This window comes from Xyrauchen texanus, chromosome 24, assembly GCF_025860055.1.
Source record: "Xyrauchen texanus isolate HMW12.3.18 chromosome 24, RBS_HiC_50CHRs, whole genome shotgun sequence".
NCBI classification, from domain to species: Eukaryota; Metazoa; Chordata; class Actinopteri; order Cypriniformes; family Catostomidae; genus Xyrauchen; species Xyrauchen texanus.
Window position 1 is genome coordinate 26,045,655 of NC_068299.1, and position 27,510 is coordinate 26,073,164.

The 27,510-nt window shown below is 39.6% G+C and overlaps 1 protein-coding gene across 1 annotated transcript; it reads right to left on the reverse strand.

The window, feature by feature from the left end:
- Positions 1 to 45: 45 nt before the first annotated feature.
- LOC127618001 (peroxisome proliferator-activated receptor gamma coactivator-related protein 1-like) lies at positions 46 to 16,354 on the reverse strand. Its single transcript, XM_052090207.1, has 14 exons — positions 16,224 to 16,354; positions 14,437 to 14,571; positions 13,755 to 13,907; positions 13,569 to 13,640; positions 11,532 to 13,401; positions 11,370 to 11,423; positions 9,388 to 9,448; positions 9,044 to 9,111; positions 3,440 to 4,115; positions 1,280 to 1,477; positions 1,118 to 1,193; positions 835 to 956; positions 584 to 735; positions 46 to 509 (listed from the first exon to the last, which is right to left on the reverse strand). Exons 1-14 carry the CDS (start codon positions 16,302 to 16,304, stop codon positions 409 to 411), a joined length of 3,819 nt encoding a protein of 1,272 aa, XP_051946167.1. The 5' UTR covers positions 16,305 to 16,354; the 3' UTR covers positions 46 to 408.
- Between the last annotated feature and the right edge of the window lie 11,156 nt (positions 16,355 to 27,510).

A 27,510-nucleotide genomic window follows, 5' to 3' on the forward strand; every position in this document is an offset into this window, starting at 1 on the left:
GAAACTTACAAGAGACAATTCATTTGAAGGTTTATTTAGGTTGATACATTTTCAACATTTTATATCGGTTTATCCCCAAACAAAATGTTTCAATTTAATTTTAAAAAAATGTTTCCAACATTTGACGTCAGATTAAACATTTAAATAAATTGCATCCTTTAAAATAATTATTATAATTCATTCCACAGTCATTTTTATATTTCATGATATTTTTTTTTGCACTTTTCATTTTTCTTACAAATCTTCACTTCAATACAAGGTGTAAACTTGCAGAAACAAAAAGACAAATAGAGAAAAACAAAACAAAAACAAAAGAAAAACAGTAATTGATAGGCAACACTGGAAGTGAGGGGCAGCTTTTCGCTCCGAGGTAATTCGCCTTCTCTTCTGCGGCTAAGCTACTAATCGTTACCCTTTCAGGTTCCTCTGTGCCTGCTTGAGTAAAGTGTCAAAGTCTACTGCATCAAGTTTTCCCTTTGTAGGCATTGGATCATACTCCTGGTTTGAATCTGAAAGAAGATGCAATTTTAGCACTTGGAGGCTTCAATAGTAATAAAGTTTATATCTAAAAACCAAAACTTACCAAGATCAGCATAACTCATCCTGCAAAACTGCCTCCTGCCTCCAAAACACAGGTCAAATGGAAGCTCATTCGGCTGCCTCAGTTTGCTTCCATGCTCTATAGCATCAAATGCATCCTTTGTGTTGTAGTAAGTAACAAAGCCGTAGTTGTCCCTGAAATAGATAACCAGTCTTAGTTCTGTTGCTCATGATAGACAAGATAGTTCAAACTGAACTAGAAAAAATTCAGAAGTTAATGAACCAGACCCATACCCATTTTCTCTTAAGTGCACATTGCACTCCTCAATCTCTCCAAAGTATGAAAAGCGTTCTTTCAGCTCTTTACGAGTCATTGTTCCACGGATTCGTCCAACATAAACTATTCTCCTTTCCTCCTAAAACCACAAAACATTTTAATTGATGTTCATTAAGTACTGTTAGAAATTTCCAAGTTGCTATTGGGGAAAGGAGGAAACAGCTGTGTATTTTAATTGTGACAATATCATGTAAGATGGACTTCCTTGATTTAAAAAAACAAACAAAAAAAACAACTCACAATGGCTGTGTCCTGGCGTCTTTTCATGCCTTCATTGTTATTTTGTGAATAGTGGAAACCAGGCCTCTCATTAGGGCTGTCAAGAAAGAGAAAGCAGAGCTGAAAACACACTGTATTAAAAAGGAACTGTTCCATGCAATAAGTTAAAACGCTAATTCTCACCTTCTTTGTCTTGTCCAATGCTGACGTCCATGAGAATCTGAAGAACGGGATCTGGATCGAGAGCGGCTCCAGGATCCAGAGCATGAGCTTGAGTAGGAATACCGTCTCCGGCGGGGTGGGGAAAAAGAACTTGAGCTGGATCGTGAACAAGACTGAGATGTCGAACTGGATCTACTACTTGAATGACGAGATCTGTATCTGTAAAATAAAATATATTTGTTAGCCGTAGGGCTGGGCGATATTGAAAATTAACGATATAATCGAGATAATTTTACTGAGGATGTAAAATTGACCTATATCATGATGATTTTAATGTGTTTCATTTGTTTATTAAGTTTCATAGAACACATCAGTAGACTTATTTCACAATCCTTCAGGGCTGCTTATTTAAACTAAATAACATAAAAATGGCAAGTTGGTCATATGATTATTAATCCACAAAGGCTGCGATTTAAAGACAGATAAACATGGTCCGTGTGTGATTCATAACAAACCGGTGACATGCTGATCTGTGTACATGCACATGGTAATGCTCTCAGATCAGTTCACGTGCATTGTGAAATCAAAGTAATGCAGGTTCAAGCATTCGCACTATTCTAAACATTAGTAACAGTTACAAGTTAATGTACAAATCTACAAACGGAGCACAGAATAATAGAAAAGGAGATTGTTCTGCATTTCATGAAATGCTATATTATAAACTGTCAAATACACATTACATTTTCAGTGTCAAAATTAAACCCCCATGTGAAGAGGAAGTAAATAGGACAGAAATATATTAATTTTGTGTAACGTAAATCTAAGAATAATGATAATTCAGCATTATAATTTTAATCATCAAACACTTTTGAGCCATTTTAGAGCAAATACCTAATTATAGAGATACAGTGCATCCAGAAAGTATTCACAGCGCTTCACCTTTTCCCAAAAAAACCCCACATGTACATAAGTATTCACAGCCTTTGCCATGACACCCAAAATTGAGCTCAGGTGCATCCTGTTTCCACTGATCATCTTTGAGATGTTTCTACAACTTAATTGAAGTCCCCCTGTGGCCAGACAGAAGTCACTCAGTAAAAGGCACGACAGCCCGCCTGGAGTTTGCCAAAAGGCACCTGAAGGACTCTGACCATGAGAAACAAAATTCTCTGTTCTGATGTAACAAATATTGAATTCTTTGGCCTAAATGTGACAAGTCTGAAGGAAACTAGGCACCACTCACCACCTGGCCAATACCATCCCTACAGTGAAGCATGGTGGTGGCAGCATCATGCTGTGGGGATGTTTTTCAGTGGCAAGAACTGGGAGACTAGTCAAGATTGAGGGAAAGATGAATGCAGCAGTGGCTCCAGAGCGCTCTGGACCTCAGACTGGGGCAAAGGTTCATCTTCCAAAAGGACAATGACCCTAATGACCTTTGTAGGAGGGCAGCTCAACAGTCTTGATGATGATGCTAGTTGTTGTTTGACATTCCACCGTTTGCCAACCTCATTTAGATGGGTTTCCTTTGGAGGGAGGCAGTAGTCGTGGTCAAGGGAGAAAGGCTGAGTCTGAGCCAAGATAACAAAGGAGTGGCTACGGGACAACTCTGTGAATGTCACTGAGTGGCCCAGCCAGAGTCCAGACTTGAACCCGATTTAACATCTCTGGAGAGATCTGAAAATGGCTGTGCACCGATGCTCCCCATCCAACCTGATGGAGCTTGAGAGGTCTTGCAAAGAAGAAATGGGAGAAACTGCCCAAAAATAGGTGTGCCAAGCTTGTAGCATGAGGCTGTAATTGGAGCCAAAGGTGCTACAACAAAGTATTGAGCAAAGGCTGTGAATACTTCTGTACATGTGATTTTTTTTTGTTTTTATATTTAATACATTTGCAAAGATTTCAAACAAACTTCTTTCACATTGTAATTATGGGGTATTGTTTGTAGAATTTTGAGGAAAATAACGAATTTAATCAATTTTGGAATAAAGCTTTAAAATAAAATGTGGAAAAAGTTAAGTGCTGTGAATATTTTCCGGATGCACTGTATACATCGAATATAATCAATAGGCTGAAAAATATCGAGATATCATTTAAGATATTTCCTAGCCTTGGTTGGCCAACATACTTTCAAAATTCCTTTACAAAAACCTGCTACTGGAGACAAATCTCAAGGCTGACCTTTTCCTAGGTGGTGAACGTGATCTGGAGGACAACTCTGAGCTGGATTCGGAGCTATTGGAGTATTGTGCTCTGTATCTTCGTCTTGTGCGGCCTCTTTCGTGCTGGTATTGCCTGGACGAACACTCAGAGTAGCCTAGAGGTTTCTGCTGGTTGCATTTTGCTTCATCCAGTAAAGGGCTTACAGACTCATGCCTGTTTGGAGAGGCATCTGGAGTCACCAAGACAGAGCTATTAAATGCATCCCTCTCAATGCACTTCCTATCCACAGAAGATTGACAAAGGTTAAGATTTATTTGCATTCCCTCTGTAACTGAAGGATTTGATAGAGCTTTGGAGACACTGTGCTGGATTGTTTTGTTGGAGGGCAGCTCAACAGTCTTGATGATGATGCTAGGTTGTTGTTTGACATTCCACCGTTTGCCAACCTCATTTAGATTGGTTTCCTTTGGAGGGAGGCAGTAGTCGTGGTCAAGGGAGAAAGGCTGAGTCTGAGTCATAATAGGGGCCTGAGAATTGTTGCGCAGTTTATTTGAAGGTAGTGGTCTTGCTTCTATCTGAATAGTCTTGTTATGGGTTGATTTAAGGACCTCTGACTTCTTGGGTTTCCCCAGCAGTGCAAGTGGTGCAATAGGCTTCCACATCTGGTGTGGGGGTGTAGCTGGAGGTGTAAGGCCTATGGAAATAAAGGAAAACCTTCTGTTAAAAAGCATTTCATTTTTATATGTATTAAATAGTGTTACGGGCTGTTCAGACTGAATAAGTTCTTGCAGTAAAACAAAAACAACAGGCATCTCGAGATGCATTTATTAAAAGTTTGTTCTTTTAACTTGACATGGTATCTTAATGTTACGGAAAAATGCTGAAAAATACAGGGAGAGGTAGTAAAAGGTCAAAGATGTCCGTCTAGCCCATGCTCAAGTAGAAAACCAATTAGTCAAGTCAAGTCAAGTGGTTTTTATTGTCGTTTCAACCATATACAGTTAGTACAGTACACAGCAAAACGAGACAACGTTCCTCCAGGACCATGGTGCTACATAAAAACAACAAAGGACCAACATAGGACCACATGAGACTACACAACGAAATAAAATACCTATATAAACTACCTATATAAAGTGCACGTGCAAACATGTGCAAAAAGTACGGGACAGTACAACAAATTACTGACAATGAACAGGACAATAGACAGTGCAGCGCCGACCAGTACTCAGTAGTGCAAAAAGATGACAGTTTCTAAAAATGTAAACATAACATACTATGAGATAATGTTCTATGCACATAGCAGTTATTGAGGTAGCAGACAGTTATAAAGTGACAGTTATTAAAGTGCAACTCAGGACACGTGTGTGTCAAACCAGTCTCTGAGTATTGAGAAGTCTGATGGCTTGGGGGAAGAAGCTGTTACACAGTCTGGCCGTGAGGGCCCGAATGCTTCGGTACCTCTTGCCAGACGGGAGGAGGGTAAAGAGTTTGTGTGAGGGGTGTGTGGGGTCGTCCACAATGCTGGTTGCTTTGCGGATACAGTGTTTTTTGTAAATGTCTTTGATGGAGGGAAGAGAGACCCCAATGATCTTCTCAGCTGTCCTCACTATCCTCTGCAGGGCTTTGCGGTCCGAAACGGTGCAAGTCCCAAACCATTCCCAAACCAAGGGAATGGGAAACCAAGTCCCAAACCAACGGTGCAAGTCCCAAACCAATTAAAAGGTAAAGTTCACCCAATAATGAACACTCATCATTTACTCACCCTCCTGATATCCCAGGTGTGTATGACTTACTTTCTTCACCAAAACACATTTGAAGAAAAAATTCTCAGCTCAGTAGGGCCTTATAATGCAAGTGGATGGCCATTTCTCTTCTGAAGTTTCATAAATCACAGACACAAAGCATAAACATCATCGATACAACTACAGTGGTTAAATGAATGTCTTCCAAAGTGATACAATTGCTTTTGGTGTGAAAAGAGATAAATATTTATGTTTTAACTATAATCCGACACTTAACGAGAGGGTGGCATCCAAAAAAGGTCTCTTATGTGAAATATAACCATTGCCATGATACAGACGTAATCTCACGTTCTCCACTCGGCTGAGACACAAACGCACCATTGATAGTAAAGAAACAGATCTAAACCAAAATCAACGAAGCTACTGTACAGAGTTCCTCCTCCCTTGTAAACAGCGCTGCTCTTCCGGCTGTGACGCACATGTCAGTTCTCGTATGTTTCAAATGCCAATGCGATTATATCACATGCACTACTGCTGCTGACCGGAAGCATGATTTAGAGTAAAAAAAAAAAAAAAAGTACTTATTTATATTTTGATGCCATATCAGCAGCAATGGCTAAATTAATGGTCAAGACAACGGTGTTCAAATTAAACGATATTTACAATAGTTTGACAGCTCAAAATCAGTTTTATACTCAAGAAATTCTTACATAGATCACAAACTGGTTCCTCTTCCCCTTTCAATAAGTGACCAATTCGACATCTCGTGTAAATATACAACCTGGTCATATATCTATTTTTCAGAGGAAATAATACTCCTTGATTTAGTACTGGGCTTACTTCATGTAGTTTGTTACATGTACATTCATTCCATTCACCATTTGATGTGAACGTACATATTCAATATGGGTTTAACATCAGATGTTGGTATATTACATACTGTCATGTCCAATTGAAGTGCTTCCTTAGACGCTTTATCTGCCTGTTCATTGCCAGCCAATCCCATATGGCCTGGTATCCAACAAAAGACAATATTCAAGTCTTGTTTTTTTAAGGAGTCCACTTTTATTATTATGCTAATAATTGTAGGGTGTTCCGTTTCCAGAGCTTCGAGTGCTTGCAGGCAGGATTTAGAATCTGTAAGAATTAGAAAATGACGTTGCTGTTCCTTTTCAATTTGTTCTAAAGCTAGTAATAATGCACAAGCTTCTGCTGTGAAAATTGAAGTTGGTCCAGGAATCACTATTGCCGCAGATAAATGATTTTCTGACTTTGATCCATCTGTGTACACTGGTATATGAGATGGTAAGCTACATCTTATGTCCAGGAATTTCTCCTGGTAGACATTTGTATGATTTATATTTTTAGTATACCGAGCCAGGTTCATAGAGATAGTTTTTTTTTTTTTTTAGATTCCAGGGTGGTATAGGGCACAGATGTGTTGATGTTAGGATATCCAGATTAATGTCCATGTTCTCCAAGTGTGGTTTAATGTGAATTCTAAAAAGGACTGATGTACCTGGGTCTGGTTTCATACAGGTGTGAATGTTGAGGATGAATGACTGAAAGATATGCTGGGTTACTTTCATTATCTTTTAGTTTAACTGCATAGTTAAGGGACAGTTTCAGCCATCTGTTATATAGTGATGGTTCTCTTGCTTCCATATACAAGCTTTGGGTTGGAGAGGTCCTAAATGCTCTTAGTGCAAGTCTCAATCCTTTATGTACTGTGTCCAACAATTTAATATATGACTTCCAGGCAGATCCATAAACTGCGCTCCCATAGTCCATTTTTGATCGAACAAGTGTCCTGTAGAGTCTCAAGAGTAATTTGCAATCTGCACCCCATTTGATCCTTGCCAACACTTTTATAATATCCATTGCTTTGAAGCATCTATTCCACAGCATTTTGATATGAGGGATGAAGGATTGTTTATTATCGAAAGTTCTAGGAATTTTGTCTCCTATGACTTTTATAGGTTCCCTTTCCAAAAAGAGTTCTGGCTCGAGGTGCATAGATTGCAAAATACAAAAATGCACACACACAGTTTTTGATTTAGAAAATTTAAATCCATTTTGTACGGACCAGTCATACATAATAGTTGTCTCATATTTTTGCCTTTATAACAAATGCACACATCATCTACATACAGGCTACTGAATATATTTGGCCCCATAATGCATATAACTGCTTTACTGTTGTTCAATGATGGGTGATGAAATACCTTTATCGGTACATTTGCCAGCATATTTGCACGCATTATATTTTCAGCATGGCTTTTCTTGGAGCATTCTACTTGGATTTGTCCAGATCTTAGCTTTTTAACATCTTTAACTGTCCCTGCTATGCCTGAAATGCCTTTCTGTATTGCAAATGGAGACAATTTAAGTGGCATGTCTTATTCATTTTATTCTAATTTAATAAAAAATTTTTACAATTGAGTAAATACACATCTGATTTGTCATCCAATATTTGTTCTATCATCCATCGTTTTTTTTTTTTTTTTAATTTTCATCACTCCTGCTCCCCACCCACATCAGAGCCCAACAGGGGGGTGCACAGAGCCGCAGTTATCCTCCAGTTATGCACCAAGGATACAGGGGAGATATACTTGAGCTAAAGATACAAGAAATGAATTCACTCAATTGATCCCAAGCCAACACCCTTTTGGGTACATCTTGACTAGCCGATTGATTGGACCGGGTTCTTCCAACCTCCTGTCTATGTGAATTCAAAGCCAAACTATTGTGTTGGACCTGAGGCAGCCGCAACATACACATTCCTCAAATACCAGGTTCTTGTCCTCCCCAGACACGGTTTGCAACTTATGGCAAAAGTCACCCCATTTGTCGCCTCTTACGATCAGCAAGGGGGTGGGACCTATTCAATCCCAGGTCCCCACCGCGGTAAAAAAACAAAACAAAAAAAGTACTTAAATATTTATCTTTTTCACACCAAAAGTGATCGTGTTGCTTTAGAAGACATTACTTTAACAGCTGGGGTCATATGGATGAAGTTTATGCTGACTGTCTGTGATTTTTGGAGCTTCAAAAGAGAAATCTCCATTCACTTGCATTTTAAGGACCTACTGATAGAAGACATTTGACTGTTTTTCTTCAAATGTGTTCTGATGAAAAAAGACACACCTGGGATATCATGAAGGTGAGTAAATTATGAGAATTTTCATTATTGGGTGAACTATACCTTTAAGAAAACAGCACAGAAAAAATGCTAAATGTGTTCGATGTAAACAACCCCTTAAGGCCCCTGCATTCTTCATAAAAAAAATAAAAATAATCAAACGAACGAACAAGTTTGACATAATTTAAAACAAAATCTGTCAAACAGGTGTTTCACTCTGGTGGTTCATAAAGCTTGCCACTGTAAACTTTCAAGAAAACTTGTACCAGCTGCTTAACACCTTACTGGTATTGGTCCACCTCCTACTTTGAAGCAGACAACTAGTTCTGTCCAGACAGTTCTATCAGTTAAGATCAGTCAACATGAACGTGTGCAGTTATTAGCGAGCTTGTCCAGCCATTCAACATCCAGGGCCATCCAAAGCAAAGGCAGGGCCCATGGCGAGGTCAAATATGGTGACCTGATAGAAGGGTGGGAGATGTGATGGGGTCATCAAGGGATGTCAGCGATTGCCACAGTGCAACCCCTTTAAATGCTCCTCTAAACACCTCCCCCAGCGGCGTGTTCGGTGTCGGAATGTTCGCAAACAGTACGTTGTACTTTTCTGTAAGTGCGCACAGGGCCTTACTGAGTTTTTTGTTTTTAATAAGACTTTCATAAAGTGGTAGACAAAGCATGCAGTGTGATTTTTGTATTTGTTTCCTGACATGGTTAGAAAAGACAAAATAAAAATACCTGCTGTACTGCCTAGGTCATGATTACAAGTTTTCTCCAGGGCCTTTGTCTCCACCTGCTGTTCAAAACTGAATTCACAAAGACAATAAATAATACAATTTGCATTGACAACTTCAAAAGCACTGAAATGCAGTTGTTGGTAAAACATTGCTGTCACTCAGACCAAGCTATGCTTGTGTTTTTAAATTTTTTTATGTCCACCATGTTGGGGGACTCATTTGTTTCGGTAGGTCTTGGTGAAAAGTGGCATATAACCACAAACACAAACGTTGAGTTTGGTGTAAGAGCAGCACAACGGCTGTAGGGTAACTCCATCACTCAGTCTTCAATCTCATGATACTCACCTGGAGTTTCCTACAGCGGCTGCTCTACCAGAGACCTCCGGAACACTCTGCACTTCTTTAGCTGAAAAAGAGAGGAAAGTTTGTGAATGATAAGTTTAAGAGGATGACATGGGATAGACAGGGACAACAGACCCTTACAGTAACAAGATTGTCCATCAATAGCTGAGAAACAGAAGATTGAAAATAAATGCTTGCTTGATGGGTACACAAAATCAGCTTTCGGCCTCAGGCCTGCATGTCCTCAGAAAAAGAATACAAACTGCTTTTAAAATAGTTTTGTTAACAGGGCAGTTCAATGAGCATGAGCACATAGCAGCTGTTTCCATTCATGCCACACCTTCTTTTAAAAAGGCACAGACCCTCTCCTTAAGGCTATCACACCCTATTCTTTAAAAGGATAGTTCACCCAAATTTGTTTAATTCTCATTATTTACTCACCCTCATGATATTCCATGTCATATGTGTATGACTTTCTTCACCAGAACACATTTTAATAAAAATAGAAAAATGCCTTGGCTCAGTAGGTCCTTAAAATGCTATTGAATGGAGACTTCTCTTTTGAAGCTCCAAAAAAAAAACACAACATAAACATCATCGATATGAATCCAGTGCTTAAATTAATGTCTTCTAAAGCAATATGATCACTTTTGATATGAAAAAGATCAATATTTAAGTACTTTTTAACTATAATCCAATGTAAGTTTCATGAGAAGGTGGAGTCCAAGCGGTCTCTCGTGTGACATATTCGCATTGCCATGATACCGACATAACCGCACATTGGAGTTTCAAAACAGAAATCGCGATTCATGTGCATTTTAAGGACCTACTGAGCAAAGATATTTTTCTCCAAATGTGTTCTGTCATACACACCTGGGATATCATGAGGGCGAGTAAACAATGAGAATTTTCATTTTTGGGTGAACTATACCTTTAAGACTAACAGAGCCAGCAGACTCATTTGTAACCATTGTAGTCTGTCCACTCAGCATTTGTACTAATAAATTCTATAATTGCTAATGCTGTCTTTTTTTTTTTTTTACAAGTGCATCATTCAGGTTAATATATAAAAATGTACCTTCTAACGGCTTTTTGGCAATATTACTTTATTTGGCAGAAACCCATAAAAAAATAAAAGATGTTTTGGTGATATCTAATGTTTACCACTGAGTCATGTTAAATTGTGAACTTCGTCCTCATGATCTGTGCTTTACATGGAGACTACACTGCAAACATTCATTCCAGGAATGACAACTTTTTCCAAGCGCAACCATCCTCGGTAAACAAATACATTTTGGCAGCTATTTACAAAATGTTTGTATTTGTTAACACTAGTTAATGGCATTAGTTAACATGACCAATAATTTGATAGCATTTATTAAATTAGTTTTATGGTAATTTCTACATATAATACATGTACTAAAAACAAATAATTGTATTTTTATAAATTAACCAAGATTAATAAATGCTGTTAAAAATATATTTGATTTAGTAAATTGACATGTGAGTTAAACTTGAGCTACAGCAGGTTTTTGCATAGTTGAGCTACAGTGTTCTTTGGTCTTTTCAAGCACGACAATTTTTTTACAGAATATTTGAAGTTAGGACGTTGAATCCAATTATAGTCTGATTAAAATGCATAAATACACACAACTAAAATATTAAAATACAAAAATAACAGACAAAACAGAACTACAATTATATTGAGTCTGTTAGTCTGACTACGCAAAAATAGCACTGGTGAGATTTCAATCTGACTAAAACATTTAAATTACATTTGAAGAAGCCAAATTATTGTTAAAGTCCAACTGACATTGAACTTTTTTCAGTGCCTGAAAAACATACTGATTGTTAGTTTGATCATGCATTTACTAATGTCAACAAATAGAATCTTATTGTAAAGTGTAACCTGCTTTTTAAAGAGTATTTTTTTAATTTTTTTTAAAATAAAACAAAATGAGCAATGCATTCTGAAATATTCTTACATTGAGACTCTTCAAACTGCTCCAAGAGGCTTGTAAGATCAGCAGCCTCAATGCCTGAGGAAAAAAAGTTAATTCTAAATAAAACAAACTAAATGACATCAATTTGTAACAAAATCCAACTAACTACCGGTACATCTAAAACACATATGCAGCAAAACTCACCAATTTCACTTGTGAATGACTCAATGAGCTCAGTGGTGTTCTTTGGTTTGGGGATCTCAGAAGAAGCCATTCTCATCTGTTCTGCCAGTTTAACAACTCTGGCTTGAACTAGAGCAGAGAAAAATGGCTGAGCAGCTATTGGTGCAACATGAGGCTGTGTTTGTGAGGTCAACGTTTTAGAATCAGATGGCAGTGTGTTTTTGGCTTCATCAGGCACAGGGGCCAAAACAGCCTGCTCAGTCTCCCTCTTTAGAGGCACAGCAGCATGAAGTTCGTGAGGGCTAGAGTTGAGGCTTTGGACTTGTGCAGTGGTAGGACTTTTAGGCCTTGAGGGATCTGGAACTTTAGATGGAGCCAGTGGCACATCTTCAACCACACAAGCAGCACTAGGGATTCTATGTAAACATTCGTTGGGACTGGATGTAGTGGACACTGGTAGCGAAACGGTACTTTCGGGAGGCGTCTGCTTTGCAACCTCATGCCTTGCAGGGTGGGAGGTCGCACACTTAATAGTGTTTTCTGGAACACAGGTAGGAGCAGGTAGTTTCAGAGTTGAAACAACTGAAGGTGAATTTTCAGCAGGTTGTTTCTGGGATGAGGTTGATGTTGAGTTCTGGACAGTTCGGGGTGAGATTTCAGCAGATATACAGGAAGGTGGAGGGCCTGATTTAGATGACACAGGTTTTTTCGAGGAAGCCATCATTGATGCTGGTGGGACGAGCAAGGCTTCAGGTGTTGAGGGAGCAGCTGGGCCTCTTGGGTGCCATGCAGGCATTATTTCAGAAGCAAGATCTTTTTTAACATTAGTAAAAGAGGTTCTGCGTGGGTCTCTGGGGTTGGGGTCCAGCAGGCAGGGTATTGGATGGAGCTCCTTCGGTGCCTCTGGCAACTTGGGCCATTTAGTGCTGTTATCCTGTGTCTTATTCACTGGGTCTGGTTTCTTCTGTTGGCGGAGGAGACGGTACTGTTGTAAACTGAGAGGTTTGGGCTTAGCTTCACTATGCTGACAAACAGCAGGATGCTCAATAACAGGTTCCTCTTTTGAAGGCAGTTCAGCTTTGACAGATTTGTCAAGAGATAATGCACTTGGGATTGGTTTGTTCTCTGGCTTGTACTCTGTGATTGTTGAATCAGCTTGAGGGGTCATGATGAACTCTTTATCAACCTGTGGCTCAAGGTCCATGACCAATCCTGTCAAATTTTCAAGTTTTGGGTTCTCTGGTTCTGCTGATGAAAGCACAGGAGAAAACCTAACTCTTTTCTTCTTATGCTTTTTCTGTTGTTTCTTCTGTGACTCCTCTTTAACTCGAGAAGATGAACTTCTCAAAACTCTCCTTTCAACCAAAGGGGATTCAACGCTTTTCTGTTTCTTTCTCCCTCTTGAGTTGCATTTGTCAGACGACTCATTTTTATCCACCTTGGCAACCACTTTCTCCTGCTCAACTGGACATACTACAGAAGTTCCTACATGTTCTTCCATGTGTTTTTCTGGGACACTTTGCTCACCTTCTACTGAGTCGGAGCAAGAAACAGGAAGGGGGAGGCTGAGATCTGGGATGGTCAGGATGGGCTCTCCATGCTTTCCTTGATCAACCACTTCCAGCACAATTCCCTGTTCAGGCAGAAGATGCTCTCGTCCCTCTTCTCCTTCAACACATAATGTCATGCAGTAAGGGTGCATGTGTTTTACTAAATCACTCAGAGTAACAGGCATGTTTTCTCCAACCTGCTCTAAGGAGATAGGAAGGCACCAGTCAAACTCATCCAATGATGATAAATCAATATTAGTTATGGGTGTCAAACTAGCATCTCCATCTTCCTCTTCTCCTTCACTATTCTGCTGGGATGCTCTCTGCATTCGTGGGAGACTCTATACAACAAAAAAGGTACAGATGTGTCCAACATCATGACTCATCTAACAAAAGCATATGTATGCATTCAAAGCAGGAAAAAAAAAAAAAAAAAACTGCATTGTCTTTAAAAACTATGAATCGCATAAAACACTTTAGATGTGGAAGAATGATTTTAAACAAATACCTTCCCAGGAAAATGTCTTGTGGTAATCAAAGACTCTTTATCTTCGGGAGACCATGAAATACATTTCCTCAGCTGTGGATTAACAAAAATCAGTATTTGAAATTCAAGTTCTTCAGTTATCTTCTGAAAGCTCCCAACACATTCCTGACATGCTCAGACAGGTGAGAAGACCAGATGAGGACTCACCGGTGAATGTTCATGACCCCTGTGTCCCGAGAACATGTCTGAATCTGGTAGACTGTCAAAAGGCGACAAGTTCTCATCATCAACATTGTCAAGTATCTCAGTGAGAGCTGTGAGAAGTGTCGCTTCACTTTCCTCATCAATATTACTTTTAACCTGAAAATAGAGACAAAACTATTAATATAGTGCTGAATTATTCTGCATGACAAAAACAGATTTATTGAAAACAGAATATATAGTTGCTATTCAGTGAAGGATTGCATTGAGACAGATCCTATTCCATTTTTTTTTTTAAGTTGTACACAGAAATGTTTAGACTGTCATCTTGGTTTTAAGTTACTGATGTCATTGTAGAAATTCACTTTTCACAGTTTGCTTTGATTAATCCATGAGTAAAATGTCAAATAACAGGGAAGTTACTGAGAATGAGAGAGCAGTATTCGGCTATTCATGTGATCCAAACATGGCAGGCCCCACAAGGGGACCCTCTCATGAATATTTAAACCGCTGTAATAAGGTGATATGACTGAAATCATCATGTCATGCGAGTGCTAAAGAATTTATACATATGCTTCAATTCTAATTAATTTCATTAGAGCAAAACTGAGGAACACATATATGAGTGAACCTTTAAATCATCAGTCAACCGTTTTTATTTTCTCTCTTTAAAAACAGATTAATTTACTTCTCCAGTGGGGCTTTCCTCAAAAATGGACAGAATAGAAGGATCCAAGCAATCATGTAAAGCTTCCAGAGCATTTCCGTTGAGACTGTGATACTCCAGACAGCTGCCAGAGAAACTTCCCTGAAGCATCTCTGCCTGCAGAAGGGAAAACAAGGTAAGTTTGGTCTTGTGACTCAACAGCAAATATGTTTACCTTTTTAGCTCCATTTATATTAAAACTATCCTTATATGTCCCCTCACTCCCATGGATTATGAAACTGCATGCAACCGTTTCCATTATTTTACTAAAAATCCTTGCTTATACTGCAAAAAATTAAGAATCTGCGAAGAATAATACTCATGAGGCATTGCATTGTTGCACGTGTACACACTTTTAAAGTTCATGTTCTTGTAAAAATATTGTGTATGTATTGTAAAACAGCCAAACATAAATGTGTTCTATCTTCTAGGATGATCTAAATCGATGGTCGTAGTAGGTTTAACAGCCATTGAAAGTCTGTATTTAAGAATGAGACTATGATTCAGTTACATGGTTTCCAGTGAAAAATTGTCGACTCGAATATGAATTAACTGTTTTGATATTAGTCATTAGTTAAATAGAACAAAATGCTAGACACCAAAATATTTCAGGCAAAGAGAGGCTACTTCATTTTTGGACCAAATCATTAAACCTTCAAATTGAAATGAGAAACTGAATGCGTCAAAAACGATTTCCAGATAGTTTAACTGTAAATGAAACGCTTCAGCAACAAGCACGTGTTGCGCCCAGCACGTCATGCAGCCGCAGTGCATTACTGGGCAAACGCCACACCTGAGTTCAAAACAAGCCTTTCACTACAACAAAGTAATATAGAATAATAAATAATTTGAATAAACCCTTTGTTTAGTGAAAATGAAGCACAATCTCTTCATAACGTAAACATTTGCCGAATGAGAGAGTGTTGTCACTATATAGATTTAAAATTTCACAGCGCCCCAACACGACTGACCACTCACACATGAACCACGTGCAGGACAGCGAGTCAACGCAAACCGCATTAAACGACATAAAGCTAACAATCAGGACAATGCTAAAATAATCAAAGTTACATATAGATAAATGCAAGTGAACAATGTAGAAATGTATTCAAAGCTTTGTTTTTCATCAACAGTGACAGAGTTTAGATCAAAGGCATTGATCTGTCAGGCATCATTAAACTTTATTAAATAACTGATTTTAGTTTCTCACTTCAATCTGTGAGTAAACGATACAAATATGGATAGTTAACAATATTGCTGTTAGCGTTATTCTTCAAATGATTCAACCACGTGGGAGTGAATCACTTGAAAATTAAACACAGAATTCATATATATATACACACACACACACACACTCACTATGTAGATTATATCAAAACAATGAATTTACAGTCAACTAAATGTAAAAAGTCCAGACATTAAGGGAGTGATAATCTGTAGAACTGGTCTTGAACATGTTATATTTTCTTATGAATGGAGAGGCATGACAACATCAGCTGCTAACAGGACAAACGCGACTTCTGTTCAGCTTTACACGAACGCCAACAATACAAGAATTGATATAATCTCTCTGTTTTCTAGAGACAATTTCATAAATAAACTCACATGTGGCATAAAGCACTGCAAATAGCATCTCACCATTACAATCCACGTGTCACAAACTCCAGCACATTTTCATATTTAACTCAAGTATTTCGGTGAAGTGATAAATGTCATCAATTCCATTTTGGTGCGACACTAAAAAATGAATTAGTATGTGCAAATCTTACCTCATCGAGATTCCCAGACGAGAACATTTGATTATTACAGGGTTTTAAAATATCCTCGCCTGTTCCCCACCGCGCCGCCATCTTACAACTAAACTGTTAGTAGAAAAACGTGAATCAACTGAATGCTCTGCAGCCGGCTTCAAGACACGTGGTATTTGCGTTCCCGGCAACTGAGCGGGAGTTTGGCCCCGCCCCCATTTTGTCGTCGTCTGACTTAATGTTAGTCACCTCTTAAAGGGATCTGCGCTTCACCCAAATATGGAAATGATCTATCTCATCATTTACTCACCCTCATGTCACCTCAGAGTATGAATGTCTTGCTTCTTCAAAAAAAGATTTTTAGAAGAATATTTCAGCTCTGTTGGTCCATTCAATGCAAGTGAATGGTGACCAAAACTTTGAAGGACATACATGCAGCATGAAAGTAACCCACAGGACTCCAGAGGTTAAATTCATGTCTTTAGAAGGCATATTATAGGTGTGAGTGAGAAACAGAGAAATATTTAAAGGAATATTGAGGATTCTGTACAGGTTAAACTCAATTGACAGTATTTGTGGCATAAAATGGATTACCACAAAAGAAGGGAAATTGAGGTGACAGTGAGTTACTTACAATGGAAATTAATGGGGGCCAACTTTTGAACAGTCAAATTCTCACTTTTTCAAAAGTATAGCCACAAGACATAAACAATATACGCGTTAACATTATTTTAGTGTGATAAAATCACTTAATAAACTATTCTGTTAATAGTTATATCCAATTTTACAACTTTGTTGATTATGTAATTGCAGGGCCGTTGTTTCCAGGGGGGATGGGGTCGTGAGGGTAGTGAAAGCAGAGAAGCTCTGAAGCTGGATCCGGGCTAGACCCCGAAGCCGCCGCCAGGCGCCGCCATTTGCGCCATTTAGAATTTCAGCCGCCACCAGCCAATAATTTCGTAAGCCAAATTGAGCCGCCATCTGATAAAGTTTGGCTGAGCCGGCTAGAATTATTTGCATCAAATAATAGAGACATACACACACGAAATATATAAACAATACACAAGATCTATTTTCCCACTGGATTCATAACAGCGCAGTCTTGTGCCCGTTGCCACGATACACAGACTCACAGTGAATTGACGACCAATTAAAATTGCTCGTTTTCCGTACAGAAGAAGCGATGCATGTTTTTCTCGCACTGAGGTGAAATGGCGGAAAGAAGCAAGCAAGGTAATTTTGATCTCACTTCTCACATACTTTCCTAATTCCTACTTACTTTTTTTCTTAACTTAGGCCTACCCAGACTTTTGTTAAATCTTCAGGGCACGGTTGCACAAACACCTGAATCAAAGATTGATGTTATGAACCAAATATTCTGGAACGGAGAGATTTATCACTGAACGTGATATTACTGCAGTAACAAACCACCGTTTCCACATTGCTAATTCACGACGCATGCTTCAGTGTACATTGAAGTGAAATGTGCAAAACTTTGTCCAAAATAATAGGCTACTGATAACAGTGTGTGTTTATTAAGGCGAGACACGGCAGGCAAAAACATAGTTTTTTTTTTACTGGTCAATTTTGAGATTTTTGGATATTTGTCTTCAATAACATGTCTTCTTTCAGACTTGTGGTGAAAAAAAGTCTGAAATACACATTTAGGTCTTTATTTTACTACACTTCGTCTGTTTGCGTCTGTAGATTTCTCATAAAATTCAACAAAAGTTTGCATTCTTAATCAAGGTGTAATATGATAAGCTTCATCCATGATAATGCCAAGTTATTGTATACAACTTAGCCTACATGCATTTAGCCTAAACACAACACATTGTAGGCTATGTGAAAATGTTTAGTAGCATACAGACTACAAAATAAATATGTACATACGTTGTGAAAGTAAAATCTGGTGTTTTCTTTATTACATTGTATTGCATTTTGTAGAAATATAGTGTAAGCCATGCATTGCTTGGAAATATTGAGATCTAGTAAATCAGTATAACATAGACAGTGGTGGACAAAGTACACATACCATGTACTTGAGTTAAAGTAAAGACACTCAAGGTAAAATATTACTTAAGTAAAAGTAGAAGTGCTGCCTTTAAAAATTCACTTGAGTAAAAGTGCAAAAGTATTTGCCTTCAAATGTACTTAAGTATCCAAGTACTATGATTTTTTATGGCCATAATGTCCTATTATAATTTGTCACAAGACTCTTAATTAACTCAGTCTACATGAAGACTAATGTCACTCTTGGCACACCAATCTATTAATAATATGACATTAATTAGTCAGATGTGTGTATATATATATATATATACTACTAATATATATATATATATATATATATATTTGAATTGAATACATTTTTTGTGTGTTTAATTTTGGAGGGAAGGGACTGTTCCCATAAGGTATAATACATTTACAGTATTTACTGTATATATTTTTCTCGAGCGTCTATGGTCATAATTATTAACATCCTAATGTTATGATACATTCACATAAACCTGCACAATGCCATTAAATATCTATATATATATATATATATATATATATATATATATATATATATATATATATACACACACACACACACACACACACACACACACAGCACACACACATACATAGAATATATATATATATATATATATATATATATATATATATATATATATATATATATATATATATTCTATGTTATGGGAGCAGCCAATTTCCCTCCAAAATTAAACACAAAAACGTATTAATGCAGTGTTTCTGCTACTCTCCAGAAAAACAATGCTATTATATGCAAGTCATTTTAGTGTCAACATAATAAGCAATGTACATTATGCGTCAATATTTACCGATAATTGCTGCAATAATAGCTGCTGCTCTCTGCCCTGCTTAAAATCATTGGCAACGCAATTTGTTTGGAACTATTGAGAGCTACACGAATCACGTGACCGCGCGGCGGCGAGATCACTGTCGCAACCGTCTATGTTAGCAACTCTCATATTTAATGGCTCTGGGGTGCGTTTCCCGTACAACAACGTAACTTGCTGCTCCACTACCGTAGTACGATGCACTTTTGAAGAAATCAACTTGCTAGTCACGACTGTTTCCCAAAACCATATTGTCGCAAATTGGTTGTTCAACCACGTTGGTTAATGATGTCACACATGTGGTGGATTAAAAACTACTTTTAATGAATCTGTTCGAATTAATGATCGAATTAATGCTAGATGTTTTGCTATAAATTACGGACATGTCATCTGAGGACTCTCTCATATTTTTCTCAGTTATTTGCTTTATTTCCAGATTCAATCATAGGCTCGTTCTTACGCACTAGAGCACGTTCACACATGCGCACTCTTCAAAAACGGTGCTTTAAATCTATTGACAAACTAAAAGACATAAAGGACATTTGTATGTCTTCTAAATAAAAGATACTGATTGTACTGAATGTCATCTTGCTTATTTGGCTCAAGATAATAATTTATTAAGCCCGCATGTTATAATAACAAGAAACTCTGCTTCTAACCACAGGTCGAGAGCTGTCGTTCCAACCACACAACTCTGCGATGCTGTTTGCGAATGTTCGTTGGAACGATGGTTTCGGGAAACACCGACTCGTTGAACTATGATGATAATGACGGAACTTGCTACCATAGTTGGCTAACGATGCTTTTGGGAAACGCACCCCTGGTTCGCGCTTGGCAGATGCCGCCAAGGCAAGTTCAAAACAAAGCGCGCAGCTGTACTGTGATTGGTGGCTCGTTTGACCAGTTACATTTTTATCCACTCATAAATAAAAAGGAACGACTGATTTTGAAAATGTAGTAGAGTAAAAAGATATTTGACTTTGAAATGTAGTGGAGTTAAAGTAAAAGTCTCCCCAAATTTAAATACTTCAGTAAAGTACAGATACACAAAAAAGCTACTTAAGTACAGTAACGAATTACATTTACTTCGTTACTGTTCACCACTGAACATAGACATCTGTAGACATGAAGTGGCAGCTTCAGCCATTTGCAGCTATGAAAAGTTTGGCGGCTGCAGCAGCCATTTAGGTTTTGGCTGAGCCGGCTAGCCAGCCAATAACTTCATCAGCCAGCCATTATTCTCAAAACAAATGGCTTCGGGCTCTAATCCGGGCAGTATAAGGTTCCTGCCACGACATCGTGAGCTCCTCATGCACTTTTGGGAAGAATGGAACCGGTGTGAGCAGGAACCGCTCTGAGGAACCAGTCATCCAGCCGTGAGGGCTCAGGGCAGGGTGGAGGGTTCCACTCGAGCCCGACACTCACGGTGGCCTGGGCAAGCACTCCAGCCTCAGACTGGGCGACCACACCGAAGGTGGGAATCCAGCTGAGTCATCCAGGTTTGACCATGATTGAGCCAATGATTAGAGAATTGTCCTTTTTGGATTACTGTCCCTTTAACAGTGGTTATGCAGCTCAAATCATAAATATCTGATCAAAAATAAGGTTGAGACATTTTGGAAGTGAATTTCAATTTCTCTTTGCAACATAAAGATGTTGTAATTTGCTGTCATAATTTTGATAAAATATTAAAAATAGGACTAGGGGGCCTGGGTAGCTCAGCGAGTATTGATGCTGACTACCACCCCTGGAGTCGCAAGTTCGATTCCAGGGTGTGCTGAGTAAGTCCAGCCAGGCCTCCTAAGCAACCAAATTGGCCCGGTTGCTAGGGAGGGTAGAGTCACATGAGGTAACCTCCTTGTGGTCACAATTAATGGTTCTCGCTCTCAATGGGGCACGTGGTAATTTATGCGTGCATCGTGGAGAATAGCATGAGCCTCCACATGCTATGAGTCTCCGTGGTGTAATGCACAACGAGCCACTTGATAAGATGCGTGGATTGACTGTCTCAGAAGCGGAGGCAACTCTGCCACCCCGATTGAGGTTAGTAACCACACCACCACGAAGACCTACTAAGTAGTAGGAATTGACCATTCCATATTGGGAGAAAAGGGGATAAAAATCACACACACACACACACACACACACACACACACACACACACACACACACACACACACACACACAAAGAAGAGGACTAAGTCTAGCCTACAATAAATGTGTATTTAGTTTTGTAAATCTTATTTATCTTATTGCTTTTTTCTATTGACTGACCTGTACACTTTTGTGACCAAATACATACAGAATGCTATGGAACTAACTTTATCGTGTACCCCTTATAACATTTTTGTACTTTAATACATTGTATCAGTTTTTTGTGTACATTTTACATTTACTCATTTCAATTGCATAACAAAATTCCATCTCATTGAATTGTGCAATTAAAATAAAAATAAATTTTTAAAACAATAAAACAAAATAACAAAATAAAATAATTGGTAAAAAAAAAACTATATATATATATATATATATATATATATATATATATATATATAAAAAATGTATATATTTTATTTTAATTATTTTATTTTGTTAAAGATGACTCAATTCAGTTTGATGGAATTTTGTTAAGAAATTGAAATGCTTAAATAAAAAAAATAAAAAATGTTTTTAGTGTATACCACTTTTGTGTATATATATATATATATATATATATATATATATATATATATATATATATATATATATATAATGAAATAGGGTACAACAGAGCTAACAGAGTAAAAGGGTCCATTGATTTTTTTGTACAACGCAGAAGCACATCCTGTCATGCGTCCGACATCAAGATTGGTTTGCGGCAGTAGACCGGAAGGACGCGTACTTCCATGTCTCGATGTTGTCTCAGCACAGACCGTTTCTTCGGTTCACTTTCAATGGCCGGCCATATTAGTACAAGGTCCTAATGTCCGGGACTCTGTCTAGGCTCCTCAGCACAAACCTGAATGAGTGGTTGCAAGCCGGCTCCTTTTATATCCGTATGTCCGGGGAATGGCATGCAAATTCCACTCACCAATTTGTTTGAGAAGTGTTTGGGGCACATATGCGACCCCTAGTGTCACTACATCGACACAATGTCTCATTCCATCCATCAGGGAACAGAGGTTACAACAGTTTACACCATACTTGCATCCAACAACAGCTGAGCAATGGCACTACAACTGGGCTCATATGCACACTAGGGGTCTAGGACATTGTACATTGTAACCCACACAAGGTTACTGGAGTGCAATTCTCTACTCCGCCAGAGGGTGGTGCGAATTTTCTAGCAACACTCACTTTTCCTTTCTTTGCGAGAAAGCATCAAGGACTGGTTGAAAGCTGTGAGCTCCTCAAGATACCTCCGATTGTTTTTTTAGAGAGAGATCATCTGAACCTGGTGGTCAGTGTCGAGCCAAACCCAGAAGTCAACAGTGATCAGACCAAGAGCCTGCTGTGGCATCTTTGGAACACACACACACACACACACACACACACACACACACACACACACACACACACACACACACACACACACACACACACACACACACACACACACAGTTATTTATTTTGGGTCCCTTTATTGTGTGCCTGTGCACTCAGGAAGCCAGCTTAGGTAGGCAGGGAATGTAAATAACTGTTTTATAATTTTGTATAATATATTTCTTAAACTTACCTGTTTTGTGTTGTCTGTTCTCTGCTGACCGTTTACTACTTCAGGCTCCGTAGTCGTACCTAGAGTTTCTGATATTGGCCCAGTTTTACTTCATAGCTAATCAAATTAGTTATCAGTTACACTTACCTAGAATCATCCCAACAACAGCTGAGCAATGGCGCTACAATATGCACACTAGGGGTCTAGGAGAGCACATGTTAGGAAGAGTCGTTTTTAGTGCCTTCAGAAAATACTTCGGTTCAAACCAAAAAGATGCTGCACTGTCATCTTTGCAACAGCTGTTCTTCACAGCAATCTGAAACAGCATGGATGACAATAGAAGAGGATGACAATCCAGATGTTCCACCATTTACAACAGACCACAGAGAAGGACTTGCATACAGAGAAGCTTTTGCACTGTGCTACTTGGACATTTTTGACATTATTTACCTTTTCATCCTTCTGCTCAGATCAGATGGAATTTCATATGTAATGAACAAATAAAATATATTTTCAAAGTGTATATTATGTCTGGTATGTTACAGAAACAGTCATAACATCCAACATGAATTAATAAAACAACATTTATTTCACAGATTCATGTGACATTTGAGACAGTTGTATCTCTCTCTCCATCTCTATTTCCAGTACTACTTACAGTATCTCCATTTTAATTTCATGCTCTTTCTTAAGATACTTTACTTTAACTTATATTCGTGAAATTCAATAGCCAGCCTTTCATGAACAGCGAGTCTTTTGTTCTGGAGACCAGTATTGGCAGACCCTGCCACCCTTGCTTCTGAGGATGTGGAGGGTAAACCAATCAAATCAAAATCAAATCACTTTATTGTCACACTACCATGTACACAAGTGCAACAGTTGGTGAAAGTCTTGTGTGCAGTTCCGAGCAACATAGCAGTCATGACAGTGACGAGACATATACCAATTACAATAAACAACATACTTACACAAAACAATTTACAAATCAAATGTACACGTACTTACACAACACAATAATTATATACAATGTACAGTAAACAATACACACAATATACAATACAATAAGGAGTATATGAAATCATATATATATATATATATATATATATATATATATATATATATATATATATATATATGAAGTAGTATATTGAGGAGAATATGTTGACAGTCCAGTGTGAGATATAAGATGAATAAAGTGCAGTGTTAATTATTGATCGTGATAGATCAAGTGTTCAACAGTCTGACTGCTTGGGGAAAGAAGCTGTCATGTAGTCGGCTGGTGCGGGTCCTGATGCTGCGATACCGCCTGCCTGATGGTAGCAGTGAGAGCAGCCCATGACTCGGGTGGCTGGAGTCTCTGATGATCCTCCGAGCTTTTTTCACACACCGCCTAGTGTATATGTCCTGGAGGGAGGGAAGCTCACCTCCGATGATGTTTCTGGCAGTTCGCACCACCCTTTGCAGGGCTTTGCGGTTGTGGGCGGTGCTATTGCCGTACCAGGCAGTGATGCAGCCAGTCAGGATGCTCTCTACTGTACTGGTGTAGAACCGTGTGAGGATGTGGTGGTTCATTCCAAACTTCCTCAGCCGTCTCAGGCTGGTGAGTCTTCTTCACAACGGCCTCGGTGTGGACGGACCATGTGAGTTCTTCAGTGATGTGGACACCGAGGAACTTGAAACTGCTGACTCTCTCTACCGGTGCTCCATTGATGGTGATGGGGCTGTGATCTCTGTCTTTCTTCCTGAAATCCACCACAAGCTCCTTGGTTTTACTGACATTGAGGGAGAGGTTGTGCTCCTGACACCAGCGTGTCAGAGTGTGCACCACCTCTCTGTAGTTTCATCATTGTCAGTGATCAGACCTACCACCGTCGTATCGTCAGCAAACTTAATGATGGCATTGGAGCTATGTGTTGCCACACAGTCATGCGTGTATAGGGAATACAGGAGTGGGCTGAGAACACAGCCCTGCGGGGCTCCAGTGTTGAGGGTCAGTGATGAGGAGATGTTGCTGCCCATTCTAACCACCTGACGTCTGCCTGACAGGAAATCGAGGATCCAGCTGCACAGCGAGCCGTTTAAGCCCAGAGCCCGGAGTTTCATATCAAGCTTGGAGGGCACTATGGTGTTGAATGCTGAGCTGTAGTCTACAAACAGCATTCTCACATATGTGTTCCTTTTTTCCAGATGGGAGAGAGCAGTGTGTAGTGTAGATGCAATGGCATCATCAGTGGAGCGGTTGTTGCGGTAGGCAAACTGCAATGGGTCCAAAGAGGGGGGCAGAACAGAGCAGATGTAATCTCTGATTAACCTTTCAAAGCATTTGCTGATGATGGGGTCAGAGCAACAGGACGCCAGTCATTTAAGCAAGTGATTGTGGCTTGCTTCGGTACAGGCACAATGGTTGATGTTTTGAAGCATGTGGGCACTACAGACAGGGAGAGGGACAGATTGAAAATGTCCGTAAAAACACCAGCCAGTTGATTCGCGCACGCTCTGATGACGCAGCCCGGAATGCCGTCTGGGCCCGCGGCTTTACGGATGTTCACCCGTCGGAAGGATCGGGTTACATCCACAACAGAGACGGTGAGTGAATCAACCTCTGTAGCGTCAGCAGCGAGTGCTCTCTCCACGAGGGCGGTGTTACTGTCCTCAAAACGAGCATAAAATGTATTAAGTTCGTCCGGGAGAGATGCAGCGGTGCAGCGGTGCAGCGGAGTCTTTATTCCGTTTGTAGTCCGTGATGGTATTAATTCCCTGCCACATGCTTCTAGAGTCAGTGGTGTTGAACTGACCTTCAAGTTTGTGCCTGTACTGGCGTTTGGCTTCACTGATGGTGTTACGGAGGGCATAACTGGCTTGTTTACACTCCTCCGTGTTAGAAGAATTAAAAGCGGAGGACCGCGCATTGAGTGCCGTGCGAACCTCGCCGTTAACCCATGGTTTCTGGTTGGGGTATATCCGTATTGTTTTGGTCTGAACAACATCCTCTACGCACTTCCTGATGAAACACGTTACGCTGTCAGCGTAAACCTCGATGTCGTCATCAGAGGCGGACCGGAACATCTCCCAGTCCGCGTGATCAAAACAGTCTTGTAGCGCAGAGTCTGATTGGTCCGACCAGCACTGGATCGTTCTGAGGGTGGGTGCTTCCCGTTTCAGCTTCTGCTTGTAAGCGGGGAAAAGCAGAATGGAAGAGTGGTCCGATTTGCCAAATGGGGGGCGGGGGAGGGATTTGTAGCCATCCCGGAAAGGAGAGTAACAATGATCTAAAACCCGGTCCCCTCGTGTGTTGAACTTTATGTGTTGGTGGTATTTTGGAGCAATTGTTTTGAAGTTGGCTTTGTTAAAGTCCCTGGTAACAATGAACGCAGCCTCAGGGTGCGCGGATTCCTGCTCACTTATACTCCCATACAGTTCCCTGAGTGCCCGGTCTGTGTCGGCTTGTGGGGGGATGTACACAACAGTGATGATGACCGCTGTGAATTCCCTCGGCAGCCAGAATGGTCGACACAGAAGCATGAGATATTCCAGATCAGGAGAGCAGAAAGACTTGATGAAATGTACGTTCCTCTGATCACACCATGATTTTGTTGATCATAAAACATACACCACCACCTCTGCTTTTACCAGAGAGGTCTTTCGCTCTGTCTGCTCGGTGCACGGAAAAGCCCGTGATTTCGATGGCCGAGTCTGGAATCTCCACAGCCAGCCAGGTTTCTGTAAGGCAGATAACACAGCAATCTCTCGTCTCTCGTTGGAAAGAGATCCGCGCTCTCAGCTCGCAGAGCTTGTTGTCCAGAGACTGAACATTTGCCAGTAGTATACTGGGTAGCGGGGGTCGATTTGCACAACGTCTTACTCTGATGAGAACGCCGGCTCGTTTTCCTCTTTTCCTTCTGCGTTTCCGCAGACAAAGGGCTCCGCCGGCGTGTTTGTAAACAGCGGGTCGGCATTAAGGAATTTGAAGTCCGGTTTTCGATGTGAAATTGTAGAACCAATGTCCAAAAGCATTTGGCTGTCGTAAACAATAAGGCAGACAACATCCAAGACAAAAAAAACAAAGAACTGTAAACAAAACAAACAATAAACCGCAGTGTTGTAACGGAGCTCGCAATGCAGCAGCCATACTCGGCGCCATCTTGAGTCCAGCACCGTGCAACTCTTCAGTTCTGTCCATATGAATTAATCCTTGAAACAAAAATAGTTCATATATTTTTAGGGGCGGTTTCCCAGGCAGAGATTAAGGCTAGTCCTAGACTGAAAAGATATTTTAACGCAGACTAACAGAAATCTGCTTTCTTGGTCATGTTGTAAAATAGTCCTACTTAGCCTAGTCCTGAATAAACTAAGCAGATTTCCTGAAGGAAGATTAGAGATACTTCAGGACTAAATTGAGGCTTAAATTAAACCACCCTAGAGGCAGGTTTAACTTCAGATTAAAGTTTTTTGTTAAAGAAGACACATGGATTACTTGGAGTATGTCAATGAAGAACAACGAATACCACCAGCTAGGCAAGTTCTTGCTAACAGAAGAGACCCACTGCAATGTTTTGATGAAATTAGTTTTCGAGATCGTTTTCGAATGCATAAAGTAAATGCTGTGGAGCTTATTTCACTTTTGGAACCCAGGCTTTCATCTGTTACCCAAAGAGGACGGCCTGTAGCAGTTTGTCTGCAGGTGCTCATAACTTTACGATTTTTGGCATGTGGCACCTTTCACAGAGAAACTGGGGACTTATGT